We start from the raw sequence: 14,441 nt of genomic DNA on the forward strand, positions 1-14,441 counted from the left end.
CTGAAGCTGTCCCATCACAGAAGTGCTCCTTGAGGATCCTCTCCAAGAGCTTCCAAAGGATAGAGGTAAGACTGACAGGCCTATAGTTTCCCGGGTCCTCTCTCTTCCCTTTTTTGAAGATGGGGACCACGTCGGCTATCTTCCAGTCATCCGGCACCTGGCCCAAGCACCACGAGTGCTCATAAAGCCATGCCAAGGGCCCTGCAATAACCCCTGCTAGCTCCCTCAACACCCTGGGGTGGAGAGCATCTGGACCTGCTGACTTGAACACGTCCAGCTCCTCCAGAAGCTCTCTAACCCGGTCCTCCCCAACCTGAGGTCTGCAGGTGTTCCCCTCGAGTCCATCTGGCATCACAGCGGGGAAGTCCCGGTCCCTGCACAAGAAAACGGACATGAAGAACTGGTTAAAGAGTTCCGCTTTCTCCTCTGGCGCAACCACCAGATTGCCCAGCGTACTTTGCAAGGGCCCCACATTACCCGGTGCCTTCTTCATCCTCCCTATGTATTTGAAAAAGGACTTTTTATTATCCTTGATCTTGGATCTTTCCTCTGTGCAATTTTGAGTTCCAGCTATAGTGCTCAAGTCAGTACATCAACCAGTTTTAGACTATTGGAAGAGCAGTGAGCAAGATGTAATTAAGTCCTGTACAACTCCCTCAGCTCTAAAGATGGAATTAAGGCAGCAGCATCAATGCAGGCACTTGCACCCACTCATGTACAACTCCCCACTGTTCTTTGGAGTATTTTTTACATTTACTTTATTTTATTTTTTTTGTCAGAAACACAATATACATTTGTGCTGTTAATTTTATGGAACAGTGACCCATTTACTGTTTAAAGACATACCCAAAGAGTACTTGCTGTGCCATTAAATACTCTTCAGGTAAAAGAAGGGAACTGATCGGGGAGAGTGTAGCCTCTAGCATATGGTTTTTACAGGCATGCTGGTCTGGGGCCACACGAAGCCAAGGAAAAGAATGGGCATCAGAGCAAAATCAAAAGCATTCCACAGAGATGCGTCTTGTCTCTAGCAGATTCCCCAACATAACCTACAAGGAAAAGACATCAGCTTTTTTGCTATGTGAGAATACTTCATGATTTTTTACCAAAAGAAAAGATTAAATTTGTAACCTCTCATAAGTTCTTCAGCAAAGTCCATCAAGTTAATGACATTCTTTCCCCTGAGGCTGCAAGAGAAGTGCACAGAATGAAGTGTTATCTAGAAATTGCACAGCCCACAGATCAGTGCAGGGGGAATACAAAGACCCATCTTTTCTGGCAGCAGAAAGCAAATAGCCTATTCAGAAGTTTGAATTAAAAAAAACAACTAGTACAATAGTTTTTTTGCTCTTGCTTTGGGTCCTGAAATGTGCTCAGCACACTGACCCCAATCTAGCAACACCCTCGCAGTCCTGGGGAGCCTAAATGAAGTCAACAGACCCAACCTGAAAATACAGAATGTCTCTTTCCTGAGAAGTCTCCTGGGCTTTGTACATTTTCCTAGGCCCCCAGGATACCATTCTAAACTCATCATATTAAACATGATTACTAATACAAAACAAAGAGTGTTTTCCTAATAAAACCTTGATGTGCTCATTGTATCAGTCAGATTTTTCAACACACACAAAATTATAGTAACTGTCCTTGTGAGGGATGTTGTAAAAAATGGATCTTCTAATTTAAGGTTTTAGAATTGTAACTATGCTACAGGATTAACTTGTGCCTTAGGGGAGTGACAGTGTGGGGAAAACACATCAGGGGGGCATTTTCCATTTTTGCACTGCATATAGTGATGATGGTATCTAGTGATGATGGTAAATTGATATACTTCAGGTTCTTGTCTTTACCTCATGTATACAGATAGCTGCATGTTATATTCAGGGTCTGCTTACTGGAGTACAACCAACATCCTGAATCTCACCAGTTTGCTTCATTGTGCCAGCTGTAGTTCCCAGGTATTGTGACACATAGTTTCTAAATACAAGTTCACTCCCCAGAACTCTGCCTGAATATCTCAGATGGATGCTAAAGAAATGTAAGAAAGAAAATGAGAAAGAGGATTATTTTTCCTCCATGAGCTCTGCTGAGGCTATGGAGCTAAACTTAGTGTCCTGTTTTATTCCTGGGAGGAAAGCATGGGGAGTTTGCACAGTGGTCCAACCTATTACCATTACTTCAATAGCTTTTTCCACTGCTCTTTTACCAGTCACAAGAACAGTTTCCACAAAGAAGCTGGGCTTCCTATCTGACCAGCAGTACTGAGTGTGCAGTAAACTCATCAGTTCTGCCCAACAACCTGTACATGTTAATTTTAGGCAGCTCCTGGTGCTCTTAACCCCTTGATTATCCACACATTAACACATTAAACTAGTTTTAAGTACTCTTGAGGCTTCTTAAAGTTATGCCACTCCAGACTAGGGGCCTTGTTGCACATTGCAATTTGGCTTGCTCAACTATTTATCAGTGTCAGTGCTAGCTTGAGTTTGAAGCAGTCATATAGTTTCATAGTTTCTAGGGTCAGAAGGGACCTGAGCAGATCATAAGTCCGACCCCTTGCCATGGCAGGAAAAAGTAGTGGGGTCAAAAGACCCCAGCAAGGTGTACATCTAGCCTCCTCTTAAAGACCCCCAGGATAGTCTCTTGGAAGTTGGTTCCAGATCCTAGCCGCCCTGACCATGAAGTAGCACCTCCTGATATCTAGCCTATCTTAAGGCTAAAAACTTTCTCCAACTGTCCCCCACCTGCACAGCTGTAACTTGTTACTAGGAGGCTGGTGAGCAGGGGCCTGACTGGGAGCTACAGCTGAGTTGCCACTACAGGGCTGGTGAACCAGGACAAGCTTCTATGTCTGTGGTGTGTGGGGGGGGGGGGGGGGAAGGGATGGGTTGTAGGAGGGAAGGGTGGAACATGAAGCTGGGAGGCAGAGAGTTAATAGGATGAGAATGGGTAATGAAATGGGAGGTTAAAGAGAAACGGTGAAATGAAGGAAGTCAGCCACTGAAGGATAAAATAAAAAGAAATTAAAAAAAAAATAATTTATTATAAAAATGTAAATTAAAGAAGGTCTTATGTTTTAGTAAATTGGGATTTGGGATTGGTGTATACTGGTCATGCTTCACAGGGTAATTCAGAGATGGAAGTGGTGAAGGAAGGCATTTTTGAGGGGAGCTACTCCCCCTGCCCATGAAGAAAGCCCCAGCTTGAGACCTGTTCTGGCCCTCACCTTGTTCTTTCCCTGCCCCGCTAGACTCCTGGGTCTGTCCATGCCCTGTGACCAGACTAGCAGGCATGTGTTCTGCAGACTATTAGCACAGGGTTGCACCACTGGGGGTAGGAAAGTCACATCCCTGGGGGTCAGAGAGGGAGTTGGCTTGGTGCTAGAACTATTCTGTGGGCAGTAGAGTTCAGGGGTGAAAAGTTTGTCCATACAGAACAGAAGGGGAGGGAACACTGCATCCTGGGCTATTGGAGGACTGTAACTTGGGCAACTCACCTGTTGGGAGTGGCTATACATTAATGGAACACAAGCTGGGTACCACAGATCAGAGATAAACTTGCCCTGCTGTGGTGTAACTTTAAGCCACCTAAAGTGTGCATAAAACTAGTTTCAGGTGTTAAAGTGTGGGTAATCCAGGGGTTAGAAGCTCCAGGAGCCACCTAAAATTAATATGTAACAAAGCCCTAGGTTTATCTCTGATCCAAGTTACCCAGCTGGTGTTACACTAACATGTAGCCACTCTAGGCTACACATTAATGTAAACATCTCACCCACACCCCCTTTCCCACTGACCCAAATCAGGCTTGCTACCCCCCCAAGCCCAATGATCAGGCAACGGCCCCCTGTCCACATCCACCACCAGCCCAGATTGGCCCGGTGACCCCCATCCCCCCAGATTAGGCCCATTGTACCCTGTCCCCCTAGCACCCCAGATCCCCACTCACCCCGCTCCCTGTCTTCCTCCACAGCTTACTTTGGCTGCCAGCACTATCCCAGGGGAGCAGGAAGGGAAGGGAAATCCACCTGCCCATCCCCCGCCACAGCTGTCCAGGGACATGGGGAGAGAAGGGAACCTTGCTGGGCAGTGGGAGAGCTACCAACCTGGATCGGCCTTCTACTCGCCCCCCCCAGCCACTTTGCTGGATTAGGCCCACTGAATATGATCAGGCCCCATGATCAGGCCCATGATATTCAACATTTTCACATAGATACGATTGTGCTTTCATAACAGAAATCTGTATGTTTAGAAATATAAGCCTGAGAATTTATCCCAAAAAATCAAATGGATTTCTTTACTGATCTGACTAGCAAATACTAAGTTACTATTAAAACATCTATCATAATAACCCATATAGGCAGTGCCCAACTTTGCAAATCCACTGATATATGTATGAGTTTCAAAGGTAAGCCCTGATTGCTCAAGAAAAAAAACCTCTGGTAGTTCAAGGGCACTTTGGGCTAGCAGAGTGCATAAGCTTCTGGAAGCAACAGCATTTAACAGAGCAATGTGGCTAGCGACACATCAAGCTGCCTCTGACTTTCCAGCTTGAATAACATGCATCCTTTTACAGCTGGATGGACAGAGGTCAACCTTTGAGGAAAGCCCCAAGCAAAACTAGAACACAGGTCTCTGGAGCTCTAGCCAGACACCTTCGTCACTCGATCACCACCGAACTAATAAGAAGTCACAATGAATTAGGGTGCCTCCACCCCTGGGCTTGCCTACTGAATTCCAGTCACACATCAACACCATAATTAAGGATCTGGGCTATATGACATGTTAGTGTTATTATATTCCTGAAGCAAAAAAGGTCTAGAAGTGACATGTGAACTATTGCTGGGAAAGTAACCATGGATATCAACAAGAGATTTCTGAAGCCCATTGGAATTAATGGAAAAATTCCAACAGACTTTAATGGGCTTTGGATAAAGGGAAGAGATTTGGGGGGGGTTACATATGGTTTATTTGCAGTGCAAAGGACAACACTGGTGCTCAATTACTATATAACAGTTATGATAAACTAGTTGTCTTTAATAAAATGTTTCTCCAACCTAGATTGGGTTGCTTAGTTTTCATTAACATGAGTGAAAAAAGCATTATCTAACTTACATGGGTGCAAACGAAAAGAGAATATTGAAGTAAGCAGCAGCAGAATTTGGTCCAATATTTCTGTGCGCCAGAGGAAAAAGTGAGTATCCCTTTAAACAGGATCCTATTGTTTTTGGTTTATAGGTAAGACTGACTTTTGCACTACAGGAAAGCTCAGTGCAAAGAAAGAATGCTGTAAGAAAACATGCTTGTCTGGGGAAATGTTTTTGTGTTTAAAAGCACTCAGCAAAATCCTGTTTCTGGTAAATAAAATTAGCTTGGGTTTCTCCCCAACCCTTGAATCAAATGAACTATTCATGAATAACTGAATTTCTCTGAGGAAGAAATGAGAAGAGAAAATGAAGTTGGGAAAGCCTAGGAGTAGAGTTGGCTATCAGATGACAAGTCCATTCTATAGCAAATGTCAACGTTTTGCTATTTGTTTTGTACCACATTGGAATAAAAGTAAAACATTTGACACATCTTTGCAAAACGGAATTAAATGAAATGCCTGTTTGCAGGTTTAAAAGATCTGGTTTCAAATTAACTCCTCTCTCTCTCTCTGTTTCTTCTCCCCACCCCTCCCCATCCTCTCTGATCAGAGAGCCCTAGAGCTCAGAAATCCTCCAGTTAAAAACTTCACTGAAATCAACAAATTTCCAAAAAAAGTTTCACTTGGACAAAACAACATATTTCAACAAAAATGTATTTTTCTAAAATAATCCACACTAGCTCCGTTTGGAAGAAATTCTGAATATTCTATTCTTAAGGGTTTGTGTCCAAACACAGCTTTGTAATACATACAGCAATCATACAGCATTATTGATTGATAACTTAGAATCTTTAATTTGTATACACTCTTTAGTGAATTTCCTTTAGCCTATTCACAAGATACCAAAGGCATACCTGAATTAAAATGATCTCTCTCTCTGTCTCAACCTTTTTCTCCCTCTGATGTATGCTTTTCTCCAGCCTCATGTCTAATATTCATTCATATATCAAAAAACAAAAGTATCTGATTTTCGCACCACATATCCCACCACATATCCATCTCACCATCCATCCACATTTTTTATAATTCTAATATAATAAAGGGCTTAGACCATCTGTCTGTCTGTCTGTAATGCTTTTGGAGCACTCTGATTGGTTACTGAAACAACCAGAGTGCTCCAAGAGCATTCTGGACAGGAGGTGGCAGCAGTGGCATGGCAGAGCATTACCATTGGGTGGTGGGGATGGAGCAGGGGGGCAAGGCCAGTGGCACTGGTCTGGCTCCCCACACCCCGCCCTGCTCCCTGGTGGTGGTGGTGATGGAACGGACTGAGCAGGCAGTGGCACGGGGTGCTTGTCAAGGGGGATGGAGGGGACGGTGGAGCAAGGTTCCCCTCCCTGTCCCCCCCACCCCCACTCTTGGGAGGCAGTGGCAGCGTGGGGTGGTGGGTGGTGGCACTCCGTCCCCACCCACCCCTCACCCCCTACGTCATTCCTGATGGGCAATTGGCTAGTACAATCATAACAATAAAGGTGCAGCATCTTTTGCTCAGCTATATTTACAGTTCTACAAGCCTTTTTCACAAAATCTCAGGTAATGGTAATATTAGAGACAAATAGATAAGCACCATTTTTAGTCCATCATTCTTCAGTTGTTTTAATTGAAAGACATAGTTCAGGCAAAGCATGCTTAAATTTGATGTAGTTCCCCAGCATCTCCCCAAACCCAAGGGGTTCTTTGCTGTGGGGGGTATTAATTATGGTGAAAATCTATTATCCTAGTTACAAGTTATGAATTATATGGGTGTTAAAGGTGTTAAAGTGTATGTAATACTGTATAAAATATATGTGTATAGCATTCTAGATGCATGAATACATATACCTACAAGCATGTAGTCTTTCTGGACTTTAGGAAGGCCTTCGGCACTGTCTCTCACCCCATTCTCATTAAAAAATTAGGCAACTGTGGTGTCAATGCCTACACGGTCAGATGGGTCGCTAATTGGCTGGAGGGCTACACCCAGACAGTGGTGGTAGATGGGTCATTTTCAACCTGGAGGGAGGTTGGCAGTGGGGTTCCCCAGGGCTCAGTCCTTGGGCCCACACTGTTCAATATCTTCATCAGTGACTTGAGGCTAGATAATCACCTTGCTGGGGTCGTTTGACCCCAGCGTTCTTTCCTGCCCGTGGCAAGGGGTCGGACTTGATGATCTGCTCAGGTCCCTTCTGACACTACCAACTGCGAAACTATGTGCCCACACAAATGCATGCACACATTTGCATGCATGTAAAGTCATCTGGTTAATATCAAGTACCACAGAATAATCTCTTGATCTCCCTGCAGTAGTAAATGTCTATCACACCAGTTGAACTGATTTGTTTTCTTTCTTTAGTCACACACAAACTTAAAAGTTGTGTCTTAAAGTACCATTGCCTTCTGGAAAACTTTGGGAAACGTTCCAATTAGAAACAATCTGACTTCTGTACCACATCTGGCCTTCATACTTTAATAATCCCTTGAGCTCAGCACATAAATAATGTGCACTCAAAAGCTGCACACTTCTACTGCATTCTATTGATTTCAGTGGGATGTAGAAAAGTGTGGTTGATAACCATAAGGCAAAAACAGATGCTAGTTTCTTGGTCATCTATCATGGGTATATTACTAGTATGTTAAGTATTATTTATTAGGTAATGTCAGTATGTTGTACAGAACAAAAAAGGGATTGATAAATATGAAGAAGACGGGATTCTTTTTTGTTGGTTTCTTTCTTTGTGGTTCATCTGCTACTTTATGCCATAGATTTTTGTAACACAAATGACTTGGTCTATTTATGATGTCAGAAAACAGAGGATGAATTCTTCCTGTTACAAGGGCATTTTTTTCATACACATGCATGTAAAAATGTACAGAACCACTTTAAAAAGCTTGTTGAAATTTGTGAAAAAAATAAATGTAATATCATATATGCAGATTTGTTTCTAAATAGATGGCCAGACCCTGAGCTGATAGGAGTCACATAATTCTGTTGACTTCAATGGAGCTATGCAGATTTTTATCAGTAGAGTATCTTGTCAGAATTATTTTTCAGTTTCTCAAGCAGCACCACCATCTTTGCAAACTCTGACAAAAAGTAATTGCAGTATAAGAAAATTATGGGGAAAGAGTACACCAACTTGTTCCACGAACCTCACAGAAGGCTTTCGGGTTGGCACTTCGGAAAAAAAAAAAAAGAGAGAGAAACAAATTATCTTTTACCACCCAGTTCCAAATAAAACTCATCTGCTTTCAATATTTTAATAACTATATGTTCTTCGAGTTGGGCTCCTCCACCCGCCAACGGGTTTAATTTAGATACAAGCTTGAAAAAGCCCTGAATCACAACAAACTAAATTTGGAGGTATAGGGAGTGAATACTAACAGAGATCCAAATTAAAACTGCAAATAATTCTTAAATGGAAATAGAATATGTTTTTTAAAAAAAGCTCTTCAATTGCATTTTAATTCCAACTGTATATTATTTCAAAAAAGAGTACAATCACACAAGTTTTCAGATAACTCATACACAAATAGTCCAGCTCACTCCAGGTTACTATATTTAAGTGTTTTCCATACAGTTTTCTTGGGTTTTATTCGTTAAGAATCAAGGGTAAATTTCATAATGATTTTGTTTTCTTTCTTTCCTCTGCAGGCTTAAGTGATAATTGGTCATCAGGTTTCTTGTTATAGACACAGAAATGAATAACTCAACGTACATAAATGCTTCTACGGACAATGAAATGGCACTGGGGAGCCCCTATAAAACAGTTGAGGTGATCTTCATAGTCCTGGTAGCCGGGTCTCTCAGTCTAGTGACTATCATTGGGAACATTTTGGTCATGGTGTCAATCAAAGTGAACAGGCACCTGCAGACTGTCAACAACTACTTCCTGTTCAGCTTGGCATGTGCTGACTTAATCATCGGCGTCTTTTCCATGAACCTATACACACTTTACACTGTGATTGGCTACTGGCCCTTAGGGCCTGTAGTATGTGACTTGTGGCTGGCTCTTGACTATGTGGTCAGCAATGCCTCTGTCATGAACCTTCTCATTATTAGCTTTGACAGATTCTTTTGTGTCACCAAGCCTCTGACATACCCTGTAAAGCGGACCACTAAGATGGCAGGCATGATGATTGCTGCCGCTTGGGTGCTGTCCTTCATCTTGTGGGCACCTGCAATTCTGTTCTGGCAGTTTATCGTTGGGGGAAGAACAGTTCCCGATAGGGATTGCTACATCCAGTTCTTTTCCAATACTGCTGTCACTTTTGGCACTGCCATTGCAGCATTCTACCTGCCCGTTGTCATTATGACCATTCTCTACTGGCAAATATCTCGTGCCAGCAAGAGCAGGATGAAAAAAGGAAAAAAGGAACCAGCACAAAACCAAGATCCAGTTTGTCCCAGTCTAGTCCAAGGTAAAATAGTGAAACCAAACAATAACAACATCCCAGTCAGCGAAGATGGGTTGGACCATAGCAAAATTCAGAATGGTAAAGCCACTGGAGAGAGTGTAGCAGAGAACTGTATTCAAGGGGAGGAGAAGGAGAGCTCTAATGATTCCACCTCCGTCAGTGTCATTGCTTCCAACATGAAGGAGGATGAAGTTGCCAAAGAAGCCAACAGGGCTTCCATTTCTCAAGCCCACTCCAAAGCTGAGAACTCCAAGCTGACATGCATCAGAATAGTCACAAAGACCCAAAAGGGGGACTGTTGTGTCCCAACCAACACAACCGTGGAGATTGTAGGTACCACTGGCCAAAATGGGGATGAGAAGCAGAACAGCGTAGCCCGTAAAATTGTCAAAATGACCAAGCAGCCAGCCAAAAAGAAACCACCCCCATCTAGAGAAAAAAAAGTGACCAGGACTATCTTAGCAATTCTCTTGGCCTTCATCGTTACCTGGACACCATACAATGTGATGGTGCTTATCAACAGCTTCTGTGGACCCTGCATCCCCAGCACTGTTTGGACTATTGGTTACTGGCTCTGTTATATCAACAGCACCATCAATCCTGCCTGCTACGCCCTCTGCAATGCTACCTTCAAGAAAACCTTTAAGCACCTTCTTATGTGCCATTACAAGAACATAGGAGCCACAAGGTAAAAAATAAAAATCACAGAAAGGGGGAAGAAGTTCCAAGTTTAAAAAAACACACACAAAAAAACAATGCCATAGCACTTTATGCTCTAGTATGGAATGTGCAATCAAGGAGCCCAGTGGAGACACTGACATGGGGCCTCAGCTCCATCTTCGAGAACTGCACTTAAAAAAACTTTTTTCTTGGGGAATGTTGGGATGAAAGGAAGGGTCAGTAGAAAAAGCAGCCTTGAGGCACAGTTTCTTGCTTCCTGATGGTCTCATGGAGAAGGGCTTTAGTGTCTATGATTTGTTTCAGTTTGTATGGAGTAATAATACTCTTTCCTTTCTTTTGGTCTGCTGATGTGTGTCCATTTGGAAAAAAAATGTAAGAAAACTTGAACAATAAATAAAACATCAACACATTCAGGAGGGACAAGGTTTAGAATGCATGGAAGGCAAAGAGCAATCCAAAAGAACCTGTATTACAAAGGTTGTTTGCCAGGGTCACAGCAAACTTAAGTACTTTTCTCAAGGTCTCATGTTGAGAATCATAATGTTAGGCTAATTGTTCATCTTTGAGAACTGCATTTACCCCTCCCACCCCTCCGCCCTTTTTTTAAAAAGAAATTATTCTCAAGGAATTTGGGGGATGTGCAGATGAAATAAGGGGTCTCTTTCATCTTCAAACATATATCAGGCAAAAGGTTTCTTTGTCTGAACCAGTGATTCATTTATTCATTGTTCCAAGTGTGTCAGCTTTCCTTGTCTAAGGGACTCAGTCTCATGGTGCCTCTACCAAGCAGAGATGAAAATGAAGAAAAAGGAAGTCCTTTTCAGCTCTTTATGCCCCATGGACTTCCTAGAAGCCTTCGTATGCCAAAGTAGTTGAGAATTTTGTTCATTTAATTCCTCTTATATAATGCTCCCTTGTGAATCTCTCTTTTGCCTCTATCAGACATGTCTTCCCTTTAGTGTCATCTGTGTCCTGGGCATAAAAATCAAAAATTGAAGCCAGTTGTAAATATGAAGCTTTCATTAAATTTAGAGCCATGTGGCCAAAATCAAGGAACTGAACTGAAGCCAAAAATAGTAGGTTGTTTTTAAGGAAGGAGACTTTGGTTTGGCCACTTCAGATGGGCACAAATGTCAAGAGGTTTGCCTATGAGCTGGAGTGCTAACATGAAAAAGTCTGTCCTAATGTCCAACAGAAATAAGATGCTTACTAATTTATTTGTGCTAAGGAACAGAATAACCTTGCATTGTTCATCACTTGGAACTGATTCTGGGTACGTGCCAAGGTCCCTGTTAGGCCCTTGTTAGGTGGCTACAAGAGATTATCTACACTTTGTTGAAAAGATAAGGTTCTGGTCATGTTGCCCTTTTATCAGCTTGGAGCAATATTATCGGTACGTATCAGTGGATAACAGTAATAAAAGGGCAGGGAGGAAAAAGGGATTATATGAATGAGGCACTTCAGTATCACCACTTTAAAATATTCTAACAGACTTCTTCTGACTGGCGTATTCTTAGTATTTGATATATATTGTGACAAAACTGCTCACTGTGTGAACAGGGGACAGTGCATCAGAGTACTGTGGACAGCTTTTCTCTGTGAGGTCAATAGCCTCCCTCTGGGTCATACTAACTTTTAGATGAGGCAAAAAGGCACGATCCTTGATATTCTTATCCAAAGAGTAGCTTTCTGCAGAGAAACCCACATCAGGTGCCTCTGTTGTAATCCAAATACATTCATCAATATATGAAATGATGTTCGCCCAACAAATAGGCCACTGCCTCCTTTAGGCATATCATGCTACTGTATTACAGTCTTCCAAAGTGAACATCAAAATAGCAGCCTTTTGGATTACAGGCATATAAATGTTGCAGGCTTACATTTTTCTGATACTCAGCAGAAATAAGCAATGAAACACTTTGGAAATAGAATGCTTTTCATTCTTAGCAGTCCAAAGTTTCTGGCAGAAAGGGAAAATTAGGTGAATTAAACTAAAGTGAACTAAGGTCAATTGATACTTGAATAAGAGCATCCACACAAGGTTTTAACATGCTTTAATTTATGTGCAATAACTTTGCACCTTTAGTTGACTCATCTTAAGTGACCTGAGGATCTCCTAACAGACAGGTCTCAATGGTCTGATTTTGCAACTTTTACCCACTGTGACCCATACTGAGTTTCTGCTTCAGTGCAATTACTTGGGTAAGTAAGTGCTCCTCAGTGTAAGGCTTTCAAAACAGAGGCCTGAGTATCTGTCAAAACCACCTTCAGCTGACATATCATGAAAACCCCAGGAAGGTATTAACTTCCCATGCTTCAGTAGTTTGTCTGTTGTTTGTTTTCATCCAAATGTTGAAAATTCCAGATAAAAATCAAAGACAGTGAAATATGTTTAATTTCTATTTCTTTCTTCAAGAAACAACACCCACTCCTCCCTCACAGCAATGACACTCATTGCTGAAGTAGGAAAGGAAGTTTCATATATTCTACTAAGCCACCTAGAGATCACCTTTTAACTTTAGACTTCTGGCGTGTATCCAACTACTCTTCTCTGAATCCTCCAGCTGTCACCAGGACATGAATTGCAAATCCATTTTATATCCTGGGACACAATGACAGCTTAAAAAGTACAAGCTCTGTGGAACAATTATACCATATAATATTCTGTCACATCACATGGTATAATGAGAGACTCTGTGATGTAAAGAAAATGTTTATACCCTGCCAAATTCCCACAGAGAAATTAAACACAATAAACATCCTCCGATGCTCTTCCTCAGCACCAGACTCACCTTTATCCTGAGGAAAAAGGTACTTTATTTCCATTCGTTATAGCAGTTGAAAGTCTTATAGGATGCACGTAGCAGGCATGTTTTAATTTGCCTTTCACGTATACTTCTAAGTTGTACTCATTCTGGGAAACAACAGTTCCTTTGATATGTATTCTTCAAAATTTAGAGCATCATACATGAAATAATGTGTCCACACACATGCACACACACCTACACTCACATAGATTCCAGGGTTATAATATAAATTGTGCATTATTCAGTATGATGTATGGTAATTATTGCTGTGTTGCTCTCCTTGACAACTACTCTGAGGTGCAAAGGTAATTCCTATTCATCATACCATGTATAACCTCCTTTGACATGGGGGATTCCTGAAAACCACATACATTAGTTGAAATCTGTAAAGGTTTAATCCAGTTTGGTGGTGGATTAGCAAAATAAGAAATGCAGTAATTTCTCTTGACTACACAATAATTTGTTCCTTCAAACAAAGATGTGCTTGTTAAAAATGCTGTGGGTTTTAGAAAACCCTCATACCTTCCCTTGTTCTCTCTACATGACACTTCACAATCACCACACTTCATTTCCCTGGTGAATTATGTTTCTGAAAGATGTAAATGTGTTTCTTTAAAAGCAGTGCTTTCTGTTTACCCACTTTGGTGCCCCGTTTGTCACTTGGATCCTGCCTGCTAAACTGACTGATATAAACCACCGTTGTTAGTGCAGCTGAGCAAATGAAGCAGTGGAAGGGAGAACTGCATTCAGTTCTGCTCCATGCACCATCAATAATACACAGGCTAACTTCTGATTCCTAGAATCATCATATTTGCAATGCAGTTGGCAGGAGGAGACCAGCTGGATTTTCACATTCCAGGCTGAATTTTCAGTTCCCATGTCAATTAGGTAAACTGCATATGTAATTCATAAAGAAAAATAAACGTGAAAGGCTAAAATTAGCACTGCTTGCCCCCTTGCTGACAGCCTCTGGAGGGACACTAAGTGAATGGGCATTGAGCTTGAACCCTCTCTCTTCTCCCTAGAGAATGTCCTTGTACATCAGGATTAAGTTCACATTGGCAGTCCATGGTGAAAAAGTTTCTGTGCCGCTTCTCTGAGAGGACAAAACAGTACATCTAACTGGCAATGTTCATGAGCACTGAAGTCACCTTTGGGGAAAAAATGGGGAGAAGAGATATATAAGGAGCCAGCTGAAGTAGCATTGAAAATCTGTTCTCAAGTCTGTCCAAAACCTAAGGAAAAAAATCTGTCAGACATCTATTTGGAAATTTCTCTTGATTTATTAGGGATCACAAGGATCAGTTGAATATGCCAATACCTTTTAATGTTGCCTTGTGAAAAATAGAGCAAGCAATCCAAAAGGGTCACTGTGTAAAAGTTAGTTTTTTTCAGGGGGTTGTTCTTCTCCATAAATGT

General features: G+C 41.8%; 1 protein-coding gene across 2 annotated transcripts in view; it reads left to right on the top strand.

Annotated features, from left to right (window-relative positions):
• The window catches only part of CHRM2 (cholinergic receptor muscarinic 2), a 135,810-nt gene extending 125,257 nt beyond the window's left edge, over positions 1-10,553 (top strand). The window contains exons 1-2 of one of the 2 annotated variants that reach the window (XM_019544660.1): positions 5,231-5,350; positions 8,771-10,553. In XM_019544660.1, coding sequence (XP_019400205.1) covers positions 8,817-10,226 — 1,410 coding nt within the window. In that variant the 5' untranslated portion in view covers positions 5,231-5,350; positions 8,771-8,816 and the 3' untranslated portion in view covers positions 10,227-10,553. Of the gene's footprint in view, positions 1-5,230; positions 5,351-8,770 lie in introns of those variants that run through there. The other variant, XM_019544661.1, reaches the window with a different exon arrangement.
• The last annotated feature ends 3,888 nt before the right edge of the window (positions 10,554-14,441 follow it).

Source organism: Crocodylus porosus, unplaced genomic scaffold (assembly GCF_001723895.1).
Source record: "Crocodylus porosus isolate Cpor-Errol unplaced genomic scaffold, CroPor_comp1, whole genome shotgun sequence".
NCBI lineage: Eukaryota > Metazoa > Chordata > Crocodylia > Crocodylidae > Crocodylus > Crocodylus porosus.